Source organism: Notolepis coatsorum (genome assembly GCF_963971535.1).
Source record: "Notolepis coatsorum genome assembly, chromosome: 16".
NCBI classification, from domain to species: domain Eukaryota; kingdom Metazoa; phylum Chordata; class Actinopteri; order Aulopiformes; family Paralepididae; genus Notolepis; species Notolepis coatsorum.
In genome coordinates this window covers 9,134,984-9,160,867 of record NC_140180.1, presented here as the reverse complement: position 1 = coordinate 9,160,867, position 25,884 = coordinate 9,134,984, and the positions used below count along the sequence as shown (strand labels likewise).

Here is a 25,884-nt window from a genome sequence, read left to right as displayed (position 1 = left end):
ACTTAAGTCAAATTACAGTAAAATCAAATACATTTACAGATTACAACCTTTATTTAATGGTTAATATTTTGATAAAAGGTAATCTACTGTATTTTTATGAGGGGGTGGAGCTAGGTGGATAGAGTGACCTGAGGGGGTGGAGCTAGGAGGAGGAGAGAGTGACCTGAGGGGGTGGAGCTAGGAGGAGAGAGTGACCTGAGGGGGTGGAGCTAGGAGGAGGAGAGAGTGACCTGAGGGGGTGGAGCTAGGAGGAGAGAGTTACCTGATGGGGTGGAGCTAGGAGGAGAGAGTGACCTGAGGGGGTGGAGCTAGGAGGAGAGAGTGACCTGAGGGGGTGGAGCTAGGAGGAGAGAGTGACCTGAGGGGGTGGAGCTAGGAGGAGGAGAGAGTGACCTGAGGGGGTGGAGCTAGGAGGAGAGAGTGACCTGAGGGGGTGGAGCTAGGAGGAGAGAGTGACCTGAGGGGGTGGAGCTAGAAGGAGGAGAGAGTGACCTGAGGGGGTGGAGCTAGGAGGAGAGAGTGACCTGAGGGGGTGGAGCTAGGAGGAGAGAGTGACCTGAGGGGGTGGAGCTAGGAGGAGGAGAGAGTGACCTGATGGGGTGGAGCTAGGAGGAGAGAGTGACCTGAGGGGGTGGAGCTAGGAGGAGAGATGGAGGAGAGATGGAGGTGAGATGGAGGGGAGATGGAGGAGAGATGGAGGAGAGATGGAGGAGAGATGGAGGAGAGATGGAGGAGAGATGGAGATGGAGGGGAGATGGAGGAGAGATGGAGGAGAGATGGAGGAGAGATGGAGGAGAGATGGAGGAGAGCTAGGAGGAGAGATGGAGGAGAGATGGAGGAGAGCTAGGAGGAGAGATGGAGGAGAGATGGAGGAGAGCTAGGAGGAGAGATGGAGGAGAGATGGAGGAGATATGGAGGAGAGATGGAGGAGAGATGGAGGAGAGATGGAGGAGAGATGGAGGAGAGATGGAGGAGAGATGGAGGAGAGATGGAGGAGAGATGGAGGAGAGATGGAGGAGAGATGGAGGAGAGCTAGGAGGAGAGATGGAGGAGAGATGGAGGCGAGATGACCTGCACAGTAAATTTACTCAGTTTGAGTAAAATGTACTCTGCAGAATTTACTGTGTGAGGGTGTGAATCTAGGAGGAGAGATGGAGGAGAGATGACCTGAGGGTGTAAATCCAGGAGGAGAGATGCAGGAGAGATGACCTAAGGGTTTAGGAGAGAGAGATGGAGGATGGCCTCCAGATGGAATGACCTGCGGTTGAAAGTGCGCTCAATTAGGGTGCTGGACACGAGAAGACCCCCCTTTTCTAAAGGGAAGTGAACAAAGAAACGGCATCCATAAGGCAAATTGAGACAGACTGGGGGGGAAAAGGTCTTCCCTGGCCTCCTGCAGACGACCGAATAGCTCCAGGAACCAGGGATGGATGGGTGACACAACACTCATCACTGTGTCCTTCATGAGAAGGTTGGTTGGTCCTCTCTGATGGAGATGGTATTTGTTCATTTTGAAGGCCCTTATTGGTAAGCTACCTCCTTATACATACACTACATCATTATTGGTAAGCTACCTCCTTATACATACACTACATCATTATTGGAATGGAAACTCAGTAAATCAGTGGCTCGGGAGGTATAGAGGAGTTGTCTTGTAATCCGGAGGTTCCCGGTTTGATTCCCGCTCCTCCCGGGCAGCGTGTCGAAGTGTCCTTGAGCGAGACACTTAACCCTTAATCGCTTTCGATGAGCAGGTTGACTCCTTGCATGGTCGCCTCCGCCATCGGTGTGTGAATGTGTGAGTGAATGGGTAAAATGTGAGGAACAAATTGTAAAGCGCTTTGGATAAAAAGCTGCTATAAAAATGCACCATTTTACATTTAATAGGCTGCGTTCACACTGCAAGCTAAAGTGCTCAATGCTGATTTATTGTTCAGATCAGATTTTTCTTTGTTTGGCTATTTTAAAAAAGTGTATTTGCTCAATATCAGATTCCAGTGTGAACTGGTCACTGCTCCTGAATTAACCTGCATGCGCAAATTAACAATAAAGAAGATGAACGTAAAGAAATGGTGACGAATATCAATCTAGAGTGGCGTAAAAGTTGCACAAAAGTCACATGACTGTTCAGACTGAGTTTGCGTTGCAAATAATCAGACCTACAGTATATCTGATTTAGGACCACATATGAAAGTGGCCCAAATCAGAATTTAAAACATCAGATTCCATGAGATTTGTGCTGTTCACCGATTTGAGTCACATACGAGCAAATCTTTTTTTTCTTCTGATTTCTGATTTGGGCCACTTTTGCCTGCAGTTGTAGCCATTATGTCTCATTGTCTTCTTTACCTGGACACATTTCTGACCACTAGAGGGCACTGTACTCTGTATATCAGTAAATGTCAAAGATGTCTGTCTGTCAGAGAGATGTCTGTCTGAAGAACCAATCAGGAACATCGAAAGAATCTTTCTGCGACTGAAATAAGCCCCACCAGAACCTCTCCTGTGTCTCCCCGACTCTGTCTCCCTGCTGGCCTGGGATCAGATCCCACCAGGACCTTCTTTCCTGTGTCTTCCCTACTCTGTCTCTCTCTCAGCCCAAATACTGGCCTCATAGAATAGAATATATTATATTAGAGAACATTAGAGTAGAGTAGAATATAGAAGCTCATATAGAGACAATATAGCATTAAATATTTATTATAGAAGCTCAGGTAGAGACAATAGCATTACATAATCATTATAGAAGCTCATATAGAGACAATAGCATTACATAATCATTATAGAAGCTCATATAGAGACAATAGCATTACATAATCATTATAGAAGCTCATATAGAGACAATAACATTACATAATCATTATAGAAGCTCATATAGAGACAATAACATGATATAATCATTATTGAAGCTCATATAGAGACAATAGCATTATATATTCATTATAGAAGCTGAGACAATAACAATATATATTCATGCTTTTGAGTACGTCGACAGACAGAGACAGATGTAGACATAGACGGGTGTCAAAAAACGTTGTGGTCTTCATGAAGGGAAGTAGACTTCCTTGTGAGAAGACGAGACTATTTGACCTTTCATGACCTCAACCAAAGACCACAGAGCTGAAGTATAATATATTATATTATTAAAAACATCAAGTGTTACAAGAGAAAAACTGGATCCCTGGAGTGCTGTTTGAAACTAGAAATCATCTGTTTGTGTGTGGTGTTCCTACCCTCCCACCACCACCACAAAGAAGCCGCCTCTAAGCAATGTTGGTTCACTTTGTTTCAAAGAAGCATCCTCTAAAAGCAATGTTGGTTCACTTTGTTTCAAAGAAGCATCCTCTAAGAGCAATGTTGGTTCACTTTGTTTCAAAGAAGCTTCCTCTAAGAGCAATGTTGGTTCACTTTGTTTCAAAGAAGCATCCTCTAAGAGCAATGTTGGTTCACTTTGTTTCAAAGAAGCATCCTCTAAGAGCAATGTTGGTTCACTTTGTTTCAAAGAAGCTTCCTCTAAGAGCAATGTTGGTTCACTTTGTTTCAAAGAAGCTTCCTCTAAGAGCAATGTTGGTTCACTTTGTTTCAAAGAAGCTTCCTCTAAGCAATGTTGGTTCACTTTGTTTCAAAGAAGCATCCTCTAAGAGCAATGTTGGTTCACTTTGTTTCAAAGAAGCTTCCTCTAAGAGCAATGTTGGTTCACTTTGTTTCAAAGAAGCTTCCTCTAAGAGCAATGTTGGTTCACTTTGTTTCAAAGAAGCTTCCTCTAAGAGCAATGTTGGTTCACTTTGTTTCAAAGAAGCTTCCTCTAAGAGCAATGTTGGTTCACTTTGTTTCAAAGAAGCTTCCTCTAAGAGCAATGTTGGTTCACTTTGTTTCAAAGAAGCTTCCTCTAAGAGCAATGTTGGTTCACTTTGTTTCAAAGAAGCTTCCTCTAAGAGCAATGTTGGTTCACTTTGTTTCAAAGAAGCATCCTCTAAGAGCAATGTTGGTTCACTTTGTTTCAAAGAAGCTTCCTCTAAGAGCAATGTTGGTTCACTTTGTTTCAAAGAAGCTTCCTCTAAGAGCAATGTTGGTTCACTTTGTTTCAAAGAAGCGTCCTCTAAGAGCAATGTTGGTTCACTTTGTTTCAAAGAAGCTTCCTCTAAGAGCAATGTTGGTTCACTTTGTTTCAAAGAAGCATCCTCCAGGGAGGCTGGGTAGCGCAGTGGACTAAGCGCTCGCCTACCACCGCAGAGACTCTGGGATCGAATCCAGCTGTCAGCGGTGCCTCCGGCTTGGTCAGTCGTCCCTACTAACACAATTGGCAGTGTTAGCGGGTGGGAAGCCGGTGGGGTGTGTATCCTGGTCGTTGTAAACTGCGGTTCCTACTGGTCGGTTGGGGTGCCTGTTCAGCAGGGAAGGGATCGGGGGGAAATAGCGTGAACCTCCGCACGCATTACGTTCCCCCAGTGAGAGTCCTCGCTGTCAGGTGAAAAGAAGCGGCTGGCTGACTCCACATGTATCGGAGGAGGCATGTGGTAGTCTTCACCCTCCCTAGGCCGACAGTGGGGCAATGCGCGCAACGACGAATTGGGATGGGATACAAATACAGAAAAAGTGAGAGCAAAAAATAGATAAAAAAAAGAAGCACCCTCTAAGAGCAACGTTGGTTCACTTTGTTTAGAAACAGGCATCTGGCAACCAGGAAACAGAAATGCGAGTACACAAAACTTTTACTTCAGTGTGTTCAAACCTCTGTTACTCTATCTATTTCATTAGCACTCAAAGTGATTTTTCTTTTATTTTTCTTGTGTAAGAACCTTCAGAATGTTACCTTTCAAAAGAGACCAGACTCATGCATGCATTACATTTAAATGTTTTACATTTAGTCATTTAGCTGACGCTTTTATCCAAAGCAAAGTTCTGTACGACAAGTCATCAGGAAGGGCACAACTCTATCAGCTGAGTAACAATGTTCATCAAAGTGTCGAGTGCTACACAGTGGCGGCCGGTCCATAGAGGGCGCTAGGGCGCCCCCCCCCCCCCCCCCCCCCCCCCTGGTGGAAAGAAGAAGAAGAAAGAATTCTTTGCGTGTCCTATTCATCCCCCGGCACCTAGCCCCAGTGGTGCAGTCGTAATATGGGAACTGGTAACACGCCACGCCACGTGCACGCGCGCGCGCGGGTACGTGCATGCGCACAGAACTGATTTATACACACACACACACGCACACACACACGCACACACACACACACACAAGCGCATATTCGCAAGTGCAATCTTTCTATCATACAAGCTCTTCTTGCTCTCTATTTGTGTGAATGTGCGCTTGGAAAGCTGGCGCGCAGCACAGACGCTTGATTCAATATCATAAGCAGGTAGACCCCCATCACGAATTCCGAGCCACATTAGTATTCACCTCCACTGCCTGTGTCACACAGAAGGAAGGGGGAGATGCATTCAGATAGCCAACACCCAGACACTTAGTCTACCTGCGCTTTTTGTTATGTAAAACGGTGGCCGGGTACTTAGTCACAACGAATGGATACAGCGCATTTTTGTGTGCGCGTACACGCAAGTACACATCCGTGCGCGATCGCGCGTACTTCTGCCTCAGTGATCTGGTAACACGGCGTGCAGGGGCGTATTTGACGCCGGGGACATCGGAAAGTGTCCCCCCCACGTTTTACTGTCCAAAGAGCTGAGTCTGACTACCTGTTCTATTATTATGCAAAGAGCAGTAGATGGGGGTCGCATTCTTGCCCTGCAAGGGCCAAGTACCCACTCGCTAAAGTACTTGTCTTTGCATAATAATAGCTCGGGTCGTCAGCCTAGGTGTGTGTTAAAATACGTCAAACATATTGTTTACACTGTCTTTCTTCTATTATAACCCTCCCAAATCATATTCAGAAAGTATCACAGAGACTTCTATTGACCAAGGAATTAGTTATTATTTCGCGGTTTATTCACATAACGTTATATTGTTTACACTGTCTTTCTTCTATTATAACCCTCCCAAATCATATTCAGAAAGTATCACAGAGACTTCTATTGACCAAGGAATTAGTTATTATTTCGCAGTTTATTCACATAACGTTATATTGTTTACACTGTCTTTCTTCTATTATAACCCTCCCAAATCATATTCAGAAAGGCACACACACAACATATTCCAGTTAACGGTATATTTTTTTAATGATTCGTTATGGCGTAATCAATACTTCCATGCGTATAAATTGCGTTCGCGACCTCCGTGTTTTGGGGGTAGTCATCAGAAACCTCGGATCCGGGATTCGCTCCCATCCGTCGGGCAAGAACTGTGGGTTTTCAGCCTCTCTCTCTGGAGCTTAACGGAGTTTCTGGAGGAGTTTCTGGAGGAGCTTGTCGCGGCTCATGCGCATGCGCACGCTCAACCAATCAGAGAGGGGCTTCGCTCAACCAATCAGAGAGGGGTCTGCAGAAATAGAGTTCAACCAATCAGAGAGGGGTCTGCAGAAATGCGGCTACGAAATGTAGAGACGCAGAGGGCGTGGGGGGGGGGGCCCTAACCCCCCCCATCGACGTCACTCGCCACGCCCCCAAATCTGTCCCCGGCACACATTGAGAGAGAGTTACGCCACTGACGGCGTGTAACCGGGTGTGACCACGACTGCACCACTGCCTAGCCCCCTCCACTCCCTTTTCATGGGCGCTCCACCTCAGCTCCACCGTCAGTGCGCAACTCACAGGGCAAAATGCAAATCCATTTGCGCCCGAAGCAGTCACTCTATTGGATGAGAGTGGCACGTGACATCGCGTCCCGAATTACCTCGAGGGTCTACTAGGAAAAAAAATACCCTGAGCGTACGGCGGGTACCGGGCCTCGGGGAACGCCCCCCCTCGGGGAGGTACCTGTATCGGGCAAATCCCAAACGTCATCAGCCGCGATCAGATCGGGGTAAAACCTTTCAGACGCACGTTTTCCAGCAAACAATTAATCCAGTTGAGTCATAGATTACGTTCAGATGTTATTTATTGATCGATCCCATCGATCTCCAAGTATAGGATGCACGATTCCAAACGAAAACGAATGAACAAACTACAAAACAAACTGCGAATATTAAACCGTGGTTGCTGCGTGTGTGTGTGTGTGTGTGTGTGTGTGTGTGTGTGTGTGTGTGTGTGTGTGTGTGTGTGTGTGTGTGTGTGTGTGTGTGTGTGTGTGTGTGTGTGTGTGTGTGTGTGTGTGTGTGTGTGTGTGTGTGTGTGTGTGTGTGTGTGTGTGTGTGTGTGTGTGTGTGTGTGTGTGTGGTCGAAAAACGGTATGATTGCCCCGTCTTTTCCAAATCAAAACCGTCCTTGTTCCCGGTATAGACACCCATTTTAACACCTGATAATTATGATCAATCAGCGAACCATTAGGCCAATTAATTACCATACCAAATGACAAAATTAAATGATTTCCGCTTCGTGATAAATATATAGACAATATAAAATATAGAATGAGTTTAAATCTAAATATCAAATACATGATTGTCAAAAAAAGAAAACATTCTACATAATAAGCAATATGGCTCCCAACAGTACCACTTGGAGGCCGGGTCTCGGTGGACGGAGGCCCCCCTCGCCACCCGCCCCTGCCCCGTCATGTAGCCGCGTCTGGGGGCCTCGAGGAGGACCCGGAGCAGCAGCTGGCGTACGTTCAGGAACACGTCAGAGTCTATCTTCATGAGGTATAGGAGCAGTGGATTTTGGTGGATTTTTTTTTGTCAAATCAGTTGCGCAATAGTCACTTTTGGTGAGTTGTTTCTATACAATTCAGTTATATGACATTTAGGTATGACACAGGACTACACTACACAAGCATTTTTAGTATAGAAATGTGTCGACAGACTAAAGCAGGGAACCACAATATTGTTATGGTTTGTAACCGACCCCAATCGCACAACACAAGACAGGTATGGTGGTTTGCCAAGAAACAGATATTTATTGAGAACAGGGAAAAAAGGGCACTGTCCCTTTAAGGGAGAAAACACAAAACACTGGAACAACACAAGAGGGGAAGGTAAAGTGCCTTTAAGAGGCGGGCAGGAAAAGGGAACACTATGGGAAAGTAAGGGAACGCCTAAGGGAAGGTTAAGGGAACGCCTAGGGACAGAGGAACTAGAGACTAGGTAAACTAGGGACAAGGAGAACTAGGGAGAGAGGACTAGGGACTAGGAGAGCTAGGGATAGAGGACTAGGGACTAGGAGAACTAGGGACAGAGGACTAGGGACTAGGAGAACTAGGGACAGAGGGGACTGAGGCCCGCGGAGGCGGGCTGGGGAACAGGGAGGAACTGGGGACGGAGACCTGCAGAGGCGGGCTGGGGACAGGGAGGAACTGGGGACTGGTGGGAAAACATCTGGGCCGCTCTGCAGAACAGAGGAGAGGGTTAATATTCAAAGGGAAAAAACAGAGCAGATGCAGAACAGTCCAAATAACAAAGTAACAAAGTAAATACTATCTTCGTGTGAACAAACACACAGTGGGAGATGAAATGTCCAAAATAATATCCACGAGAGAACAAAACAGAGTGGGAGATGAAATGTCCAAACTAATAACTAAGTGAGAACTAAAGGAGGCAATACGCTGGGTGAGTGACATCACAATCAAAACTCACCCAGGCGTATGCGTAATGGTACAGGAACAGCAGCGGGACGAGGGCAAGGGGCATTACGCTGAGTGAGTGACATCACAATCAAAACTCACCCAGGCGTATGCGTAAAGGTACAGGGACAGCAGCGGGAACGGGGGCAAGAGGCATTACGCTGAGTGAGTGACATCACAATCAAAACTCACCCAGGCGTATGCGTAAAGGTACAGGGACAGCAGCGGGAACGGGGGCAAGAGGCATTACGCTGAGTGAGTGACATCACAATCAAAACTCACCCAGGCGTATGCGTAAAGGTACAGGGACAGCAGCGGGTACGGGGGCAAAAAGCATTACGCTGAGTGAGTGACATCACAATCAAAACTCACCCAGGCGTATGCGTAAAGGTACAGGGACAGCAGCGGGAACGGGGGCAAGGGCACTACGCTGGGTGAGTGACATCACAATCAAAACTCACCCAGGCGTATGCGTAATGGTACAGGGACAGCAGCGGGGCGAGGGCAACGCCACCGGGTGGCTGGCTGTCCGAGCCGAGGGACAGAGTGCTGGAACAGTGGCGGTGGCGAGGGTGTCGTCCACCGGGTAGCCGACTGTCGGAGCCGAGGAACAGAGTGCTGGAACAGTGGCGGTGGCGAGGGTGTCGTCCACCGGGTAGCCGCTGTCGGAGCCGAGGAACAGAGTGCTGGAACAGTGGCGGTGGCGAGGGTGTCGTCCACCGGGTAGCCGCTGTCGAAGCCGAGGAACAGAGTGCGCGCCACACCTTGGTGTGCGCGTCGGAACAGTGGCGGTGGCGAGGGTGTCGTCCACCGGGTAGCCGCTGTCGGAGCCGAGGAACAGAGTGCGCGCCACACCTTGGTGTGCGCGTCGGAACAGTGGCGGTGGCGAGGGTGTCGTCCACCGGGTAGCCGCTGTCGGAGCCGAGGAACAGAGTGCGCGCCACACCTTGGTGTGCGCGTCGGAACAGTGGCGGTGGCGAGGGTGTCGTCCACCGGGTAGCCGCTGTCGGAGCCGAGGAACAGAGTGCGCGCCACACCTTGGTGTGCGCGTCGGAACCGAGAGACGCCTCGGGGTGCGTCTGCGAGGAGGAGTGTGCCAAGCACGAGGATCCTTGGAAGATGCGCGTTGCGCGCTGGAGACTGGAGAGCGTGCCAAGCCCTTGAAGATGCGCGTTGCGCGCTGGTGACTGGAGAGCGTGCCAAGCCCTTGCAGATGCGCGTTGCGCGCTGGTGACTGGAGAGCGTGCCAAGCACGAGGATCCTTGGAAGATGCGCGTTGCGCGCTGGAGACTGGAGAGCGTGCCAAGCCCTTGAAGATGCGCGTTGCGCGCTGGTGACTGGAGAGCGTGCCAAGCCCTTGCAGATGCGCGTTGCGCGCTGGTGACTGGAGAGCGTGCCAAGCCCGAGGGTCCGGGAGATGCGCGTTGGTCTAGATGTGCGTCAGGACGAACAGCTGCGCTGGGGTCTGCAGTGGAGCGCTGGGGTGCCTCCCGTGGAAGTACAGGGAGCGCAGAACAGTCTCCTCCACAGGCTACGGCGACAGCAGACGAAGGCTGGAGCAAACATCTCAAGGCTGGAGAGATCCATATACAGCATTGGTAGACCAGAGGATCTCCCGAAAGAGTCTAGATGTTAGAGAATATGACACAGCATGAATACAACACGACCCCACCCCGAAACGAGGGGAAGCGCCCTGGTATTTAAAGCCCACAGGGGAACTAATTAGCCTGCCACCACAGGTGCGAGAGGTAATTGATAATCGAACAGGTGTGGCCACTGAGAGTAAAGAACGAGAGGGTGGGGGCTAGAGAGAGTGAGTAGGGAATTCCTAACAGTAGGCTTAAAGAAGACAGAGAAAGTTGGTGAGCAGCGGACAAAACCTCACAGTACCCCCCCCTCAACGGGAGCCACCTGGCGACCCAAAACAAATACAGACAGAGTGGCAGGGGGCAAAACAAGACAAAAACAAAAGGTACTGGCCAAGCCAGCAGGGGAAGCCACCACAAGAGTGGGGCTAGCAAAAGAAACAGGGTCGCCGAGGGGTAACTAGGGTAGCAGAGGGGCAACCGGGGGAACTGGTCTAGAGGAACTGGTCTAGAGGGACTGGGTCTAGAGGGACTGGGTCTAGAGAACTGGTCTAGAGAACTGGGCTAGAGAACTGGTCTAGGGAACTGGTCTAGAGGAACTGGTCTAGAGGAACTGGGTCTAGAGAACTGGTCTAGAGCAACTGGTCTAGAGGAACTGAGGGGCAAGCAGGGTAGCAAAGGGGTAACCATGGTAGCACCGGGAAAGGGCTAGCAGAGGGAAGGTTAGCTGCCAGGGCACTGATAGCTACAGGGCCTATGCTAGCTGTACTGCTACATCAACATAGAGGCTGCGCAAGCTGCCGGAGCCAGGCTAGCAGAGGGAAAGGGTAGCTGCCAGGGCACTGATAGCTACAGGGCCTATGCTAGCTGTACTGCTACATTAACATAGAGGCTGCGCTAGCTGCCGGAGCTAGGCTGGCAGACAGGGCTGGACCAGCATGAGAGAACAAGCTAGCTGGAAGGACAGTCCTAGCTGTGTGAGATAAACTGACCTTGCTAGCTGAAAAGGCAGTCCTAGCAGTGGGAGATAAACTGACCTTGCTAGCTGAAAGGGCAGTCCTAGCAGTGGGAATACTGACCTTGCTAGCTGAAAGGGCAGTCCTAGCAGTGGGGAAACTACACAAAAAAGTGGAGGCCATGCAGAGGGACCGGGTTAGCTGCTTAGGCCTGGCTAGCTACAGGGCCTATGCCAGCAGCAAGGGCTGCATAAACATAGAGGCTGTGCTAGCAGCCGGGGCAAGGCTAGCAGACAGGGGCCATGCTGGTAGTAGAGGCCTAACAAGCTGCAGGGGGGTCAAACAGGGCTAACAGGGAAGCCAACAGGGCTAACAGGGGAGCTAACAGGCTAACAGGGGAGCTAACAGGCTAACAGGGGAGCTAAACTGGGCTAACAGGGAAGCCAACAGGGCTAACAGGGGAGCTAACAGGGGAGCTAGAGGGGAACTAGAGGGAACAAGAAAAAAAAAGGCAAACTCAACATACACCGTCTGTGCTGGCTGGGGTCGTCGATTTGGTGGGGTCGTACTGTTATGGTTTGTAACCGACCCCAATCGCACAACACAAGACAGGTATGGTGGTTTGCCAAGAAACAGATATTTATTGAGAACAGGGAAAAAAGGGCACTGTCCCTTTAAGGGAGAAAACACAAAACACTGGAACAACACAAGAGGGGAAGGTAAAGTGCCTTTAAGAGGCGGGCAGGAAAAGGGAACACTATGGGAAAGTAAGGGAACGCCTAAGGGAAGGTTAAGGGAACGCCTAGGGACAGAGGAACTAGAGACTAGGTAAACTAGGGACAAGGAGAACTAGGGAGAGAGGACTAGGGACTAGGAGAGCTAGGGATAGAGGACTAGGGACTAGGAGAACTAGGGACAGAGGACTAGGGACTAGGAGAACTAGGGACAGAGGGGACTGAGGCCCGCGGAGGCGGGCTGGGGAACAGGGAGGAACTGGGGACGGAGACCCGCGGAGGCGGGCTGGGGACAGGGAGGAACTGGGGACTGGTGGGAAAACATCTGGGCCGCTCTGCAGAACAGAGGAGAGGGTTAATATTCAAAGGGAAAAAACAGAGCAGATGCAGAACAGTCCAAATAACAAAGTAACAAAGTAAATACTATCTTCGTGTGAACAAACACACAGTGGGAGATGAAATGTCCAAAATAATATCCACGAGAGAACAAAACAGAGTGGGAGATGAAATGTCCAAACTAATAACTAAGTGAGAACTAAAGGAGGCAATACGCTGGGTGAGTGACATCACAATCAAAACTCACCCAGGCGTATGCGTAATGGTACAGGAACAGCAGCGGGACGAGGGCAAGGGGCATTACGCTGAGTGAGTGACATCACAATCAAAACTCACCCAGGCGTATGCGTAAAGGTACAGGGACAGCAGCGGGAACGGGGGCAAGAGGCATTACGCTGAGTGAGTGACATCACAATCAAAACTCACCCAGGCGTATGCGTAAAGGTACAGGGACAGCAGCGGGAACGGGGGCAAGAGGCATTACGCTGAGTGAGTGACATCACAATCAAAACTCACCCAGGCGTATGCGTAAAGGTACAGGGACAGCAGCGGGTACGGGGGCAAAAAGCATTACGCTGAGTGAGTGACATCACAATCAAAACTCACCCAGGCGTATGCGTAAAGGTACAGGGACAGCAGCGGGAACGGGGGCAAGGGCACTACGCTGGGTGAGTGACATCACAATCAAAACTCACCCAGGCGTATGCGTAATGGTACAGGGACAGCAGCGGGGCGAGGGCAACGCCACCGGGTGGCTGGCTGTCCGAGCCGAGGGACAGAGTGCTGGAACAGTGGCGGTGGCGAGGGTGTCGTCCACCGGGTAGCCGACTGTCGGAGCCGAGGAACAGAGTGCTGGAACAGTGGCGGTGGCGAGGGTGTCGTCCACCGGGTAGCCGCTGTCGGAGCCGAGGAACAGAGTGCTGGAACAGTGGCGGTGGCGAGGGTGTCGTCCACCGGGTAGCCGCTGTCGAAGCCGAGGAACAGAGTGCGCGCCACACCTTGGTGTGCGCGTCGGAACAGTGGCGGTGGCGAGGGTGTCGTCCACCGGGTAGCCGCTGTCGGAGCCGAGGAACAGAGTGCGCGCCACACCTTGGTGTGCGCGTCGGAACAGTGGCGGTGGCGAGGGTGTCGTCCACCGGGTAGCCGCTGTCGGAGCCGAGGAACAGAGTGCGCGCCACACCTTGGTGTGCGCGTCGGAACAGTGGCGGTGGCGAGGGTGTCGTCCACCGGGTAGCCGCTGTCGGAGCCGAGGAACAGAGTGCGCGCCACACCTTGGTGTGCGCGTCGGAACCAAGAGACGCCTCGGGGTGCGTCTGCGAGGAGGAGTGTGCCAAGCACGAGGATCCTTGGAAGATGCGCGTTGCGCGCTGGAGACTGGAGAGCGTGCCAAGCCCTTGAAGATGCGCGTTGCGCGCTGGTGACTGGAGAGCGTGCCAAGCCCTTGCAGATGCGCGTTGCGCGCTGGTGACTGGAGAGCGTGCCAAGCACGAGGATCCTTGGAAGATGCGCGTTGCGCGCTGGAGACTGGAGAGCGTGCCAAGCCCTTGAAGATGCGCGTTGCGCGCTGGTGACTGGAGAGCGTGCCAAGCCCTTGCAGATGCGCGTTGCGCGCTGGTGACTGGAGAGCGTGCCAAGCCCGAGGGTCCGGGAGATGCGCGTTGGTCTAGATGTGCGTCAGGACGAACAGCTGCGCTGGGGTCTGCAGTGGAGCGCTGGGGTGCCTCCCGTGGAAGTACAGGGAGCGCAGAACAGTCTCCTCCACAGGCTACGGCGACAGCAAACGAAGGCTGGAGCAAACATCTCAAGGCTGGAGAGATCCATATACAGCATTGGTAGACCAGAGGATCTCCCGAAAGAGTCTAGATGTTAGAGAATATGACACAGCATGAATACAACACGACCCCACCCCGAAACGAGGGGAAGCGCCCTGGTATTTAAAGCCCACAGGGGAACTAATTAGCCTGCCACCACAGGTGCGAGAGGTAATTGATAATCGAACAGGTGTGGCCACTGAGAGTAAAGAACGAGAGGGTGGGGGCTAGAGAGAGTGAGTAGGGAATTCCTAACAGTAGGCTTAAAGAAGACAGAGAAAGTTGGTGAGCAGCGGACAAAACCTCACAAATATTTTGCATACGAATTATGCAGAATGTAATATCATAACTGTCTATTATTTTTCTTGCAATTGAGCCAATTTTCCTTAGGTACGGTTTTGAGGTGTGTGTTCAACAGAATGTAGTATCAAAAACACATTCACAAAAAGTATGGGTTACTGAATGCTGAACTGCACTGTTATAATCACTAAGCCATTGTAAGACCTTACCTGTGTCCCTGTATCACTTGTCTCTGTTGCCCTTTGATAAAAAAACGTCTGTATGTCCATTTTCCTTTTTTTTGTGTGGCATATTTGAGTTAGTAGTAAAAGTCACCTAGTAAAAGTGAGATAATTGACAATATCAAAACATGCTAGGGCTGTACCGAATAGTTCGAAGCTTCATTCATAATGTTGACATTCGAATTCTAAATCAACATACAAAAATTGTAATTATAAAAAATAAAAGAAAATAAAGAAAATTCTTTTTATTTTATTTTTAATTTGCCAAGGTATGGCGAGTGCCATACCTTGCCATACCAAAACGACGCCCCTGGGTAGGAGGCGGCGGGGCAGCGGGAGGAGAACCACTCCAGCAGCAGCAGCATGGTCTCGATCGTCAGGTTCTGGTAGCGGTCCACGAAGTCCGTCTGGAGCACGTCCCAGTGGTGCCGGCTCTCCTCCAGAACCTGAGGACAGGGGGGGGCGGAGGTTTACACTTTCACTTTGTGATGGTAAAGTAATAATAATAATAATAATAATAATAATAATAATAATAATAATAATAATAATAATAATAATAATAATAATAATAATAAAAATACACTTTATTTCAAGTTTCAAGTTTTTTTTTTCATATAAAAAAGTTGAAATCCATAAAAAGCCTTTAATTTTATGGCTCACATTATTTAGAGAATTTAAAATAAACCAACACGTTTCGGCCTACACAGGGCCTTCATCAGGGTGTTTGTTCACAGTTTTTAAAATCACAGTTTTTCACATTAGGATCTTACGTCCCAATAGGGCAATGCAATAAAATAGTAGCTGGATTACTGTTTAACAGTTTAAGTCTTTCTTTACCTTCCCTGTTTGGTATCCACAGTTTACAACCTGACATTCTTCCCTCCTGTTTGAACTATTCTTTTTCCCCCTCCATTTTCCTCCGATTTTCTCCCATCCCAATGTTAGTCGTATGCCAATTCCCAGTCCCTTCCTGGTCGCTGCGCACTTACCCCCCACAGTCAGATCATCTGGGAGAGTGGAGGCTACCACGTGCTTCCTCCGACACACGTCCAGCCAATCACCGCTTCTTTTCACCTGGCAGCGCGGATTCTCATCGAGAGGGCGTAGCGTGTGGGAGGACCACACTATCCCCCTCACGTCCAATCCGCGCTTAGCAGGCGCCCCGACCGAACTGTAGGAGTCGCTGTTTACAACGACCCGGACCCACCCCGCCAGCTTCTCCCACCCTCTGATACAGCCAATTGTATCAGTGCAGACGGCCAGCCAAGCTGGTGACAACCCCGGAGCTGTGAGCTGGATTCGAACAGGCAAATCCAGCTCAGCTCCGGGGCTGGTGACGAACGCAATCTCCGCTCGGCCACCTAACCGCCCTCTGTTTGAACGATTCTAATCTATTCGGTTCTGTTCTATTAGGCCAGTATTTGGGCTTAGAGGGAAACTGGATATTTACTTATTCTATTTTTACATTTACATTTAGCTGACGCTTTTATCCAAACAGAAGTTCTGTACAACAAGTCAGCAGGAAGGGTACAACTCTGGCAGTGGCAGCTAAGGGTCAGTAACATTGTTCGTTTACTACACTACAGTGTCGAACTTGAGTGCTACAGTCTTGAGTGCATAGTAGATTACTTAGTGGCAGAGTGCATAATAGTAAACTATCATACACTCTATTATATACTTCGTACTGAAGGTTATTATTTTTTTTTTTATATGAATTGAAGAAGTGTGTTTTTAGTCGACTACGGAAAATTGGGCAGGTTTCATACTTTCTCACTGTGGTACTGGGAAAGTTGTTTCCACCGCCGTAGAACGAGGGCCGCAAATAGCCTGCTTCGCTTTGACGACTTTGGTTTTATTCTATTCTATTCTATACTATTATTTTTTATTATCTTTTTCCCCCTTCTTTTTTTCCGTTTTTCTCCCCTCCCAATGTTAGTCGTTATGCCAATTTGCGTACTCTACCCCCTACCGTCGGTCTGGGAGGGCGGAGACTATCACATGCTTCCTCCGACACATGTGTACCCAGCCCACCGCTTCTTTTCACCTGGCAGCGCGGACTCTCCCTGGGAGAGTGTAACGTGTGGAAGGATCACACTACCTCCCTCCAGATCCTTCCCTCGCTGTGCAGGCGCCCCGACCGAACTGTAGGAGTCGCTGTTTACAACGACCCGGACCCACCCCACCGGCTTCCCTCCCACTGACTCTGCCAATCGAGCCAGTATGACGGCCGGCCAAGCCGGAGGCCACGCTGACAGCCGGATTCGATACCAGTGTCTCTTGCGTTGGTGACGAGCGCTTAGTCCGCTGCGCCACCCAGCCGCCTATTCTATACTATTCTGTTATGGGCTCAAATCTGCTCCACTAGACTAGCTGGTGTTACTAGACACAGCCTCACACAAGTCATTATTCAATCTACTGTCTGTGACCTTGCCTTCATCCATCGTCAATAATACTGACCTGCTGGAATCTGCCCCAGGCACCTTTGACCCACTTACCTTCAAAAACAGAAAAGGCAGAGCAGAAATCCATCCAAACATTAGAAGTCTACTTCAGCACCAGAAACTAGGTCATAAACAAATATTGCGGACCCTGATGTCATGGTACTGGTGAGACTCGGTTGAAGATGAGTATCAGTGACTCGTATGTGGCTTTAAATGGTTACAATATTTACACAATAGACAGACGTGGCCATTTATATTTACATTTAAATGGTAAATGGCTGCATTTATATAGCACTTTTATCCAAAGCGCTTTACAATTTGTTCCTCACATTTGACCCCATTCACTCACACACTCACACACCGACGGCGGAGGCGACCATGCAAGGTGCCAACCTGCTCATCGGGAGCAATTAGGGGTTAAGTATGTCTTGTCAAGGACACTTAGACTGCTCTACCTCCCGAGCCACTGTCGCCCCACATTTTATAATTTACATTTATTAATTTAGCTGAACGCTTTTATCCAAAGAGACTTGCAAGTTCGGTACAGCAGGTCAGCAGGAAGGGTACAACTCTGGCAGCTAAATAACAATGTTCATCAAACAGTGTTGAAACTTGGGTGCTGCAGTCTTGAGTGCATAGTAGTCATATTAGTATAGTATGTCCTTGAGCAAGACACTTAACCCCTAATTGCTCCCGATGAGCAGGTTGGCACCTTGCATGGTTCCGCCATCAGTGTGTGAATGTGTGAGCGAATGGGTAAAAATGTGAGGAACAAATTGTAAAGCGCTTTGGATAAAAGCGCTATATAAATGCAGCCATTTACCCATTTACCATTTTAGTAGGTAGTGACAGGACGATTATTGAGTGCATGATAGTAAAAGACAGTAAGAAGGTTTTTATATATTGAATATATAATATATATAGTATATAATATGAATATATATATATTATATCATATGAATATATATATATAGATGGTAAATGGTAAATGGCTGCATTTATATAGCAGCTTTTATCCAAAGCACTTTACAATTTGTTCCTCACATTTTACCCATTCACTCACACATTCACACACACCGACACACTTAAGTGTCTTGCGCGACACACTGCCCGGGAGGAGCGGGAATCGAACCGGGAACCTCCGGATTACCAGACGACTGCTCTACCTCCCGAGCAAACTGTATAAAATTAAAGTTTCCCTGTCACGGCGTTGCACTCTCTGTCTCTGTACCAAAGTGCTGTGAGTTCATTGCTGTGAAGATTGATTGATCTGGGGTTTAATGACTCAATGCTGTGGCACAGACCTCCTGCAGCTCATTCTGATGTTATTGATCAGTGGATTGAATTGTTTGCTCAATATGGCTCTTAATCTAAATCAGCCGACCACTGCGTCAGACCTTCACTCTCTCAACTTGTCACAATGACTCACTGGCCCCACTGGACCTCATCTGAGAGACCACACGGAGGAGTCAAACTATCAATACGACTAAAGAAACGAAGTAGTGCCCCAAGATGGCAGCAAACACAGGAGGAGTGTGGCTTTGTGTTGGAAATGGGTAACTTTACTTACTATATATATATTAAGTAACTTTACTTTACTTACTCATAGTATATATTCAGATTCTAAGTATCGCCCATATTTATTGTAACGTATAGGCTAATATAACTGATTGGGCATGCATACAGACGCTCATCTACACCTTTGATTTACTTGCTCATATTCTTATATTCAGAGTTAATTATATAGTTGACACTGCATATTTTAATCTTTACTATAATTGTATTGCCTATATTTATGCCTTTCTACTATTACCCTGCCCATACCTGTACCTCCCCTCCCTCATGCTGCTAGTAGATAGTGCCAGTTTGCCTTCGGGAGAGGTGTTAGTTGGACAATGCCTAGGCTAACCGGCACTATCCGATTCCATTCATTGTGCTAAGCTAGGCTAACGTGCAGCCAGATTTTATTTTATTTGATTTTATTTTATTTTATTTTGGATCCCCATTAGCTGGTGCGATAGCAACCAGCTAGTCTTCCCGGGGTCCACACACAAAAAAACATACAAAAACTATTATTATTGCAAAAACAAAATTATTAAAAGTCAGTACACACATTGCATAATGAAACTAACAATTAAGATAGCTAAAATTACATTACAGTGTAAAACAAAAACAAAAAAAATACTTTACAGTGTTAAAAACTATTTAAGATTATTTTTTAAAGTGAATCTACTGTAAATGCAGCAGAGGTTTTGAGGCAGGTTATTCCAAAGAGTTAATGCTCTAAAAAAAAGATCTCCTTAAAGCGTTGGTTTTAGGATTTGGCAATAAACTGAAAGATAGCTTTCTACTGAACGTACAGAGAGGAAACTGGTAATGTTGGCGTGTTCCTTTAAGGACGTCTATCCCTATTCCACACTGTTACCTCAGGTGGCCTTAATAAGGTTCAGATGCAGCTAGACCGTCAGGTTATTCTATAATATAACCCTAGTTATATGAGTATAGCGAGCGCTCTGCTCTCTTGGAACTATCCCTTTATCCAATCTAATAATGAATAATTTTCTCCACATGCACACACCCATCCACCTGGCCACACCCACATCCGCTCCTCTACATAAGCGGGGTCGTGGCCACACCATCAGCAACTTCCCAAGTCTTTCACCACCGAAGGCGAAGACCACAGGGTCCTCAGTGAGTCAGAGCAGAGCGCTCGCTATACCTAGGGTTATAGAATAACCTGACGTTATATTATCGTATAGCTTACGCTCTGCTCTCTTGGAACACAGGAGCTGAGCAGAGCGGAAGCTTGACAGATGTACCCGCTGAGGCCCCCCACAACCATCAGAACCGGGGAGGACCCGAGCCCCCTGGACCCCCTAGAGGGGGATGGGAGGGAATCGGATCCGACTGTGCGAAGAGGGTTTAGCACCTCAAACGCACAGGGTGAGCAGATCGTGGGACTTACCTTCACACAGAAGGACCCGCGACCACTCAGGCGCGCATCCCACATGCCACCAGAGAACGGACGGGAAGCCAAACACCCCCGTCGCAGCCCCCAACATCACAGGGTCAAAGGTCAAGAAACCAACCCCATGGCAAGGCCGTAGCAGCGGAGCGCGGAGGAGGACCCAGCCCCAGGAACAGCCTGAGGGCCAGGACCCCCCGAAAAAGGGGGCCCGGTGAGGCCAACGATGCCGTAGCATCGAGACCCCACCAGACCGTCACTGGTGACACCACCCCCCACATCGCCAGTGCATCGGACAGGGCCCAATCCAAGAACAGGCCCTTCCCCCCTACGGCACGCCACCCTGAAGCACTCCACAAGAGGCTACACCCCCACAACACTGTGGGGCCAGTCGGCGCACCGGGGAGACAACCCCCAAAGAGGTTGATCCCTCAATCCAGGCAACAGGCCCCAAGAGCATAACTCGACCTGTGCCCGGAGCACTGCGGACTAGACAGGCGCCTAAGGGGTCTACTGTGAAACAGCACCCGGGCGGAAGGGGCGTTCGGTATGCTGTGCACCATGTCGCAACCTCCACAAACCCGACCCCTCCAGAGAGATTGAGGTCCAAGAGAAGGCTGATACGATTGGCAGACGTCATGAAAGGTGCAGGAGCACACTCGCGGGCAGACGGGGTCAAACCCGGCCTCAACCAGAGAGTCGACTCTGCTACCAACACACCGGGGAACCAACCACCCCCCTATGTTTAGTTTAACAGGAGGCCGTTGTTCCTTTAACCCACCAAGAAAAAACATAACTGCGCGTATACACCGGCTATACAGGCAGTACAAGTGTTTCAGTTTTCAAGAAGGGGTTAACCCAGGCCAACAGGTCGAGGAGAACGAGTTCGGACCTGGGCCCGGCGGACCGGGACCTACACAGGGATGCGAGAGGGGTTCAATAGAAAACCTCCTCGACAGCCCCCTCCCATCCCTGCCCAGCAGGGGAAGGGAGGGGCGAAAACGAATGGAGAAGGACCAGTCCCCTTAGCACAGCGCAAGGTACAACACAATATGGACCAAGCACACACTGTGAAGGATAACTCGTAGTGACATACCTATGACACACACATTCATAACATCAATCCCCGCGACGCCCGGGCCGACCCGGCATTTCCCCCCCGGAAAAGCACAAAGTCCTTCAGGGTACCAGAACGGCAGATCTGCACCCCGGCGGACAACGGGTTAACTGACCTGGTCCGGCGCGACCAGAACCAGTCCCGTGTCCTAGTCATGCTGCCATCCCCAGTCCTAAGAGGGCGGTAGGTATGCATGTCGATCCAAAACATCACAGAGGGCGCCACCAAGACGGTCAGTACGTGAATGCACTGCACCTGGTGGCCCACCCCATGGGCGTGAGACCCCTCTGCCAATGCTTTGATCTACTCCGTCATCTCCCCCCGGAGATGAATGTGAGTCGTTGAGTCTATCCTAGTACACTGGCGCTCGGAAGAGATAAAATCTCCTTCCCAGTCACTCGCATAAAAAATGCCGTTTCTATGAATGAGCAACCAAGGCGCGCCAGCCCATGACGTGGTTCCACACCGAAAGCACCCAGGGCCAGCGCTATGTACACGTCGAGACCCAAAAAACACATCAATGGTAATTCTAATAAGAAACCAGACAACGTTCCCTCCATGCCGTCTGGGAAGAGCGGCAGGAAGCCGGCCAAACAAGACACAGATATGGGTCCCATATGACGCGTCCGAGGGAAAAAACCCTGTCAACACCGCTCTGTATATAAGAGGGAAGACAGGGAACCCCCAGAGAGGCCTTCCACGTGAGTAACAATTGAAAAAATACATTGAGCCACGTGACCAAAAGCTCAATACATATTTAAATAGAGAGCAGAGCAGAAAACGAACAGTTTCCAACACATCGCATCACCTAATCTTGACAATGACAGTGGTCCATAGCATGGAGCCTGAAAGAACTCACGGAAGTCTCATGACCAATAGAAACGCGCCCAGTGACGTATTCTATGGCCGGGGAAATCCCATGACCCACCTGTCCAAATATGGTGTGGGACCAGGGAACTCCCCCCCCCCTTTCCCCTCCCTATGACGCGCTGACCCCACAGCGTGACAGAAAGACAGAAGAACAGGAGGTCCAACCCCCTGGCCAATCAGTAAAAGGGGGGAGGGGTTTATCAGTTCACCCCCTATGACCCCACACATGCTACATGAAAACACGTATATCCTCTAGGACAAGCTTAACAGTTGCACGCCAGCCACAGACGATAAACTCGTTTGTGTAAAAAACTAGTTTTTATACAAGGCTTTGTGCGAACTCGCCACCCGCATTTTTATACTTTACCAAGTAAAGAAAAAAACAACAGACGTTAAAGAGAGGGTCCAAAGACCTCGGTACAAGCTACATATGTGATTACTCCTGTAGGCTAACACTTAACCTAGTTGTGGACTCGATGCCATGTTTTCCCAAACGTAACAGAATACACACAACCCCCTCAGATAAAAAAAGGTAAAGTTCACTCTTACTACTGCAAGAAGAACACCGTCTTTTCATGATGAGAGAAGACAAGTCTCTCGACCGAGTGCTAGCCACAGGCCTTGCTAAGCACACATATATATAGCGACCAGAAAATGTTTTTCAAAGAAAACTGCCCTACTCCCTAAGCAAACACACAACCCCACAGCTAGGTGAGGGTTATACATCGTATCCCCAATATATAGTGAATAAACACACGTTTTGTAACAAAAAACAGTCCCTCACCAGGAGGGACTTTTTTATTTAATAACAAAAATCATATGTTGGGGGGGGAGGGGTAAACAGGGGAGTCACTAGCGACGCCTGGCGCGTGCAGAGCGCTGTTTTCCCCCACAGGGAGCCAACCTGGAGGGACGGTGCTGGGGAGCCTCCTGGTCACGTCGATCCCTACCGTTCCCTCCGGGCGTGGGCCGACGGGCTGCAGCGGTCGAGGCACTCCCTCCACTCCTGGCCTTCTTCGCTGAAGGCCCAGCAGCGGCGGCGGTGGTGACGGAGGCAACGGTCGCGGCCCTCTGCCGGCGTTGCTTCTTCCGGACATCACCGGTGGCATCGGGTCGGGGGAAATGTGGCTGGAGCACGGAGCGCTCCTCCTCCATCTCCCTGCAGGCTGCCGTCATCTGCTGCATGGCCGACCCGAATAATCCAGCATCGGAGAGGGGGGCCGTGAGCAGCGGAATCCTCCTCTGGTGCGGCACCCGCGCCTGCTCCAGCCAAAGGTGGCGCTGGATGAGAGTGGCCAGGGCGTGCTCCTTCCCGCCGGCTATCGCCTGCAGCTGGGAACGGTGCAGGATGGCTCCAGCCGCCTGGGCGTGAAGGTATCGCTGATGGTCATCCAATACCGACCCGCCCGCCATCAGCCCCGACATGTAGCGCGCCAGCTGCGCGATGTTGGAGGTCGCAGCCAGGCTCTGTGTCGAGGCAATGTACACCTGGTCACTCCACGATGCCAACTGCCTAGCCAATTTCGCCTTGGGAACCGGCTTTCTTAACGGCTCCCACACCATTTCGGGGCAAAGTATGGATGCCATCGGGCTATCAAGCCGAGGCACCCCATCCTTAAGCCCCTGGACCAAACCCACCACACGCGTGACTGGCACGTAGGCGGGGGTAAGGCCAACGATGCGGGAGATTACCTGTCCCTGTGCCACGTAAGCCCCCATTGCTGGGAAGAATGGGCAGACAATGCCCGTCTCTCTCACAGGACGACGTTGCCAGAGATGACCTCATGTCATCAGGAACAGGTGCCATTAGTGGCTGCGGCAACGCCACGCCATTAGCGGCTGCGGTGGCCGCCATGAGCTCGGGGAACAAAGCAAGCAACTCCCCTTGCATACCTTCCTCCACGTCACTCGCGTCCCTCACGTACGGGAGGCTGCCTCGGGCGCCAACGTCCGACACGGCAGATAGCTGGGCATCTTGTCTCGGGGTCGGAGGTTCTAACCCAACCCTGGAGTACAAGGGACCCCAAGGAGACGCAGCACTTCCTGCCACTACCCCCGAGGGGGAGAGTGATACGGCTCTACTGGGGTTTCGAACAAGAGAGCTCCCGCCCCCTCCATGTAATCCTCAGTTTCCATCGGAAATGGAGAAGAGGCAAGAGAACTCTCGTCCGGCTCCAGCACAACACTAAAACCAGGCCGTTCACCCCTGCTGCTCGCCGCCTTACGACGAGAGCGAGCCGAGGCGGAGAGAGTCAGTAAACATCTTTCTGGTGTTGGTGATGTGCCTTTTCAAGCGTTTCCACATTGACACAGTGCTTCTGTGCTTTATCAACCCAGGGTGTGTTTGCTTTGTCAATCCGGGGCCCCGCTAGCGAGTGGGGCCCCGTTTCAGTTATAGCACAGAGCTCCCTAGTGCTCACTCCACCTGCCACGATCGAAAGATCCGTTCCAATAAACTCACCTCTTCCTGGAGTTGCTCCGCCCCCTGTCCCTGATTGGGCAGCCCCAACAGGAAGTAGAGGCTGACCACCACGGACTCCCGGCCCCAGGTGTTCCGGATGGCGTCTCGGGCCTCCCTGTTCTGTGGTGCCACCGGGACCATGAGCACCAAGAACGGGTTCTGCTGTTGGCATCTCTCTGCCTCGTCCAGCACAAACTGGTACCGGTGTGGGTAGGGCACAAAGAACCGGCCCATCTGTGGACACACAAGTCACATTTCTTTTATATTTGAATATATATATATTGTTTTATGTTTTTTTATTTATTTTTTTACATTTGTATTTTTTTTTTACATGTTTTTTCTTTATATTTATATATTTTTTTACATTTTATATTTTCATATTTGTATATATCTTCTTATTTTTGTTTAGCAGCTCTGTTGGTTGGTCCCCACCCTCTAATGGCCACAGTTTTCGCACTAGGAGGCTGAAATTGTGTGCGTGTGTGTGTGTGTGTGTGTGTGTGTGTGTGTGTGTTTGTGTGTGTGTGTGTGTGTGTGTGCGCGCGCGCGCGCGCGTGTGTGTGTGTGTGTGTGTGTGTGTGTGCGCATGCATGTGCGTACAAGGTCACAGCTATTGCAAATATTAAAGCCACAAAATTCATCCAAAAACAGGAGAAAGAGAGAGTAGGGAGGATGAGGTGTTCTCAGGAAGTTTGTGCTGTATCTTTTGAATATGCTGAATTTGAATATGAATTTGGGAAAGCACAGATAATGAGACGGACACAGATATGTAAACTTGAATATGCTCGAATTGAAAAGATTAGGCTATCAAATTACAGTACATATCAACATTTGATCTTGCTCTGAGACCAAGCAGAGAAGCAGGAGAAAGAGAGAGAGAGAGAGAGAGAGAGAGAGAGAGAGAGAGAGAGAGAGAGAGAGAGAGAGAGAGAGAGAGAGAGAGAGAGTCTGGAGGAACAGATGTGTATTTTCTTTTATTATTTCTTTTAATGCAAATTTTCGAGTTTCAATCAATTTAATTGTCAAGACTTTCTCTCTACTTGTTAAAATGTTTGCTATTTACAGTATGCTCAAAGGGCTGCACGATTTACATATAGGCTACAGTCTCCTCTCCCTATTCAAGACAGGCTCATGAATTCCAACATGTTATTTCCATGGCGCTGAGAATGTTCAATTAATATTTGTCGACAAAAACCTGCGAAGTCATCAGGTATAAAGTCTGGAGCTGCTCCATAGACGATGGACCGGAGATTATTTTATGGGACCCACAGAATGTTTGTTTTCTTTTTAATAGGTAAGGTAAGGTAAATTTTATTTGTATATAGCGCTTTTCAAGATTAAAATCACAAAGTGCTTTACAGGCAGTAAAAAGTGAATCAAAATAACATAACCACACACACGTTACATCACATATAATATAAATGAAAAGCTTGTAAAAAATACTTTACAAAAAGTGAATTAAAATAACACAACCACAT

At 49.4% G+C, this 25,884-nt stretch overlaps 1 protein-coding gene across 1 annotated transcript in view; it reads right to left on the bottom strand.

The window, feature by feature from the left end:
* The window catches only part of LOC311242870 (mitogen-activated protein kinase kinase kinase kinase 4), a gene marked incomplete at its 5' end in the record, with an annotated part of 207,353 nt that extends 182,713 nt beyond the window's left edge, over positions 1 to 24,640 (bottom strand). The window contains 4 exon segments of the mRNA XM_084331936.1: positions 7,546 to 7,649; positions 8,312 to 8,324; positions 14,850 to 14,998; positions 24,407 to 24,640. Coding sequence (XP_084188062.1) covers positions 7,546 to 7,649; positions 8,312 to 8,324; positions 14,850 to 14,998; positions 24,407 to 24,640 — 500 coding nt within the window.
* Positions 24,641 to 25,884: the final 1,244 nt, after the last annotated feature.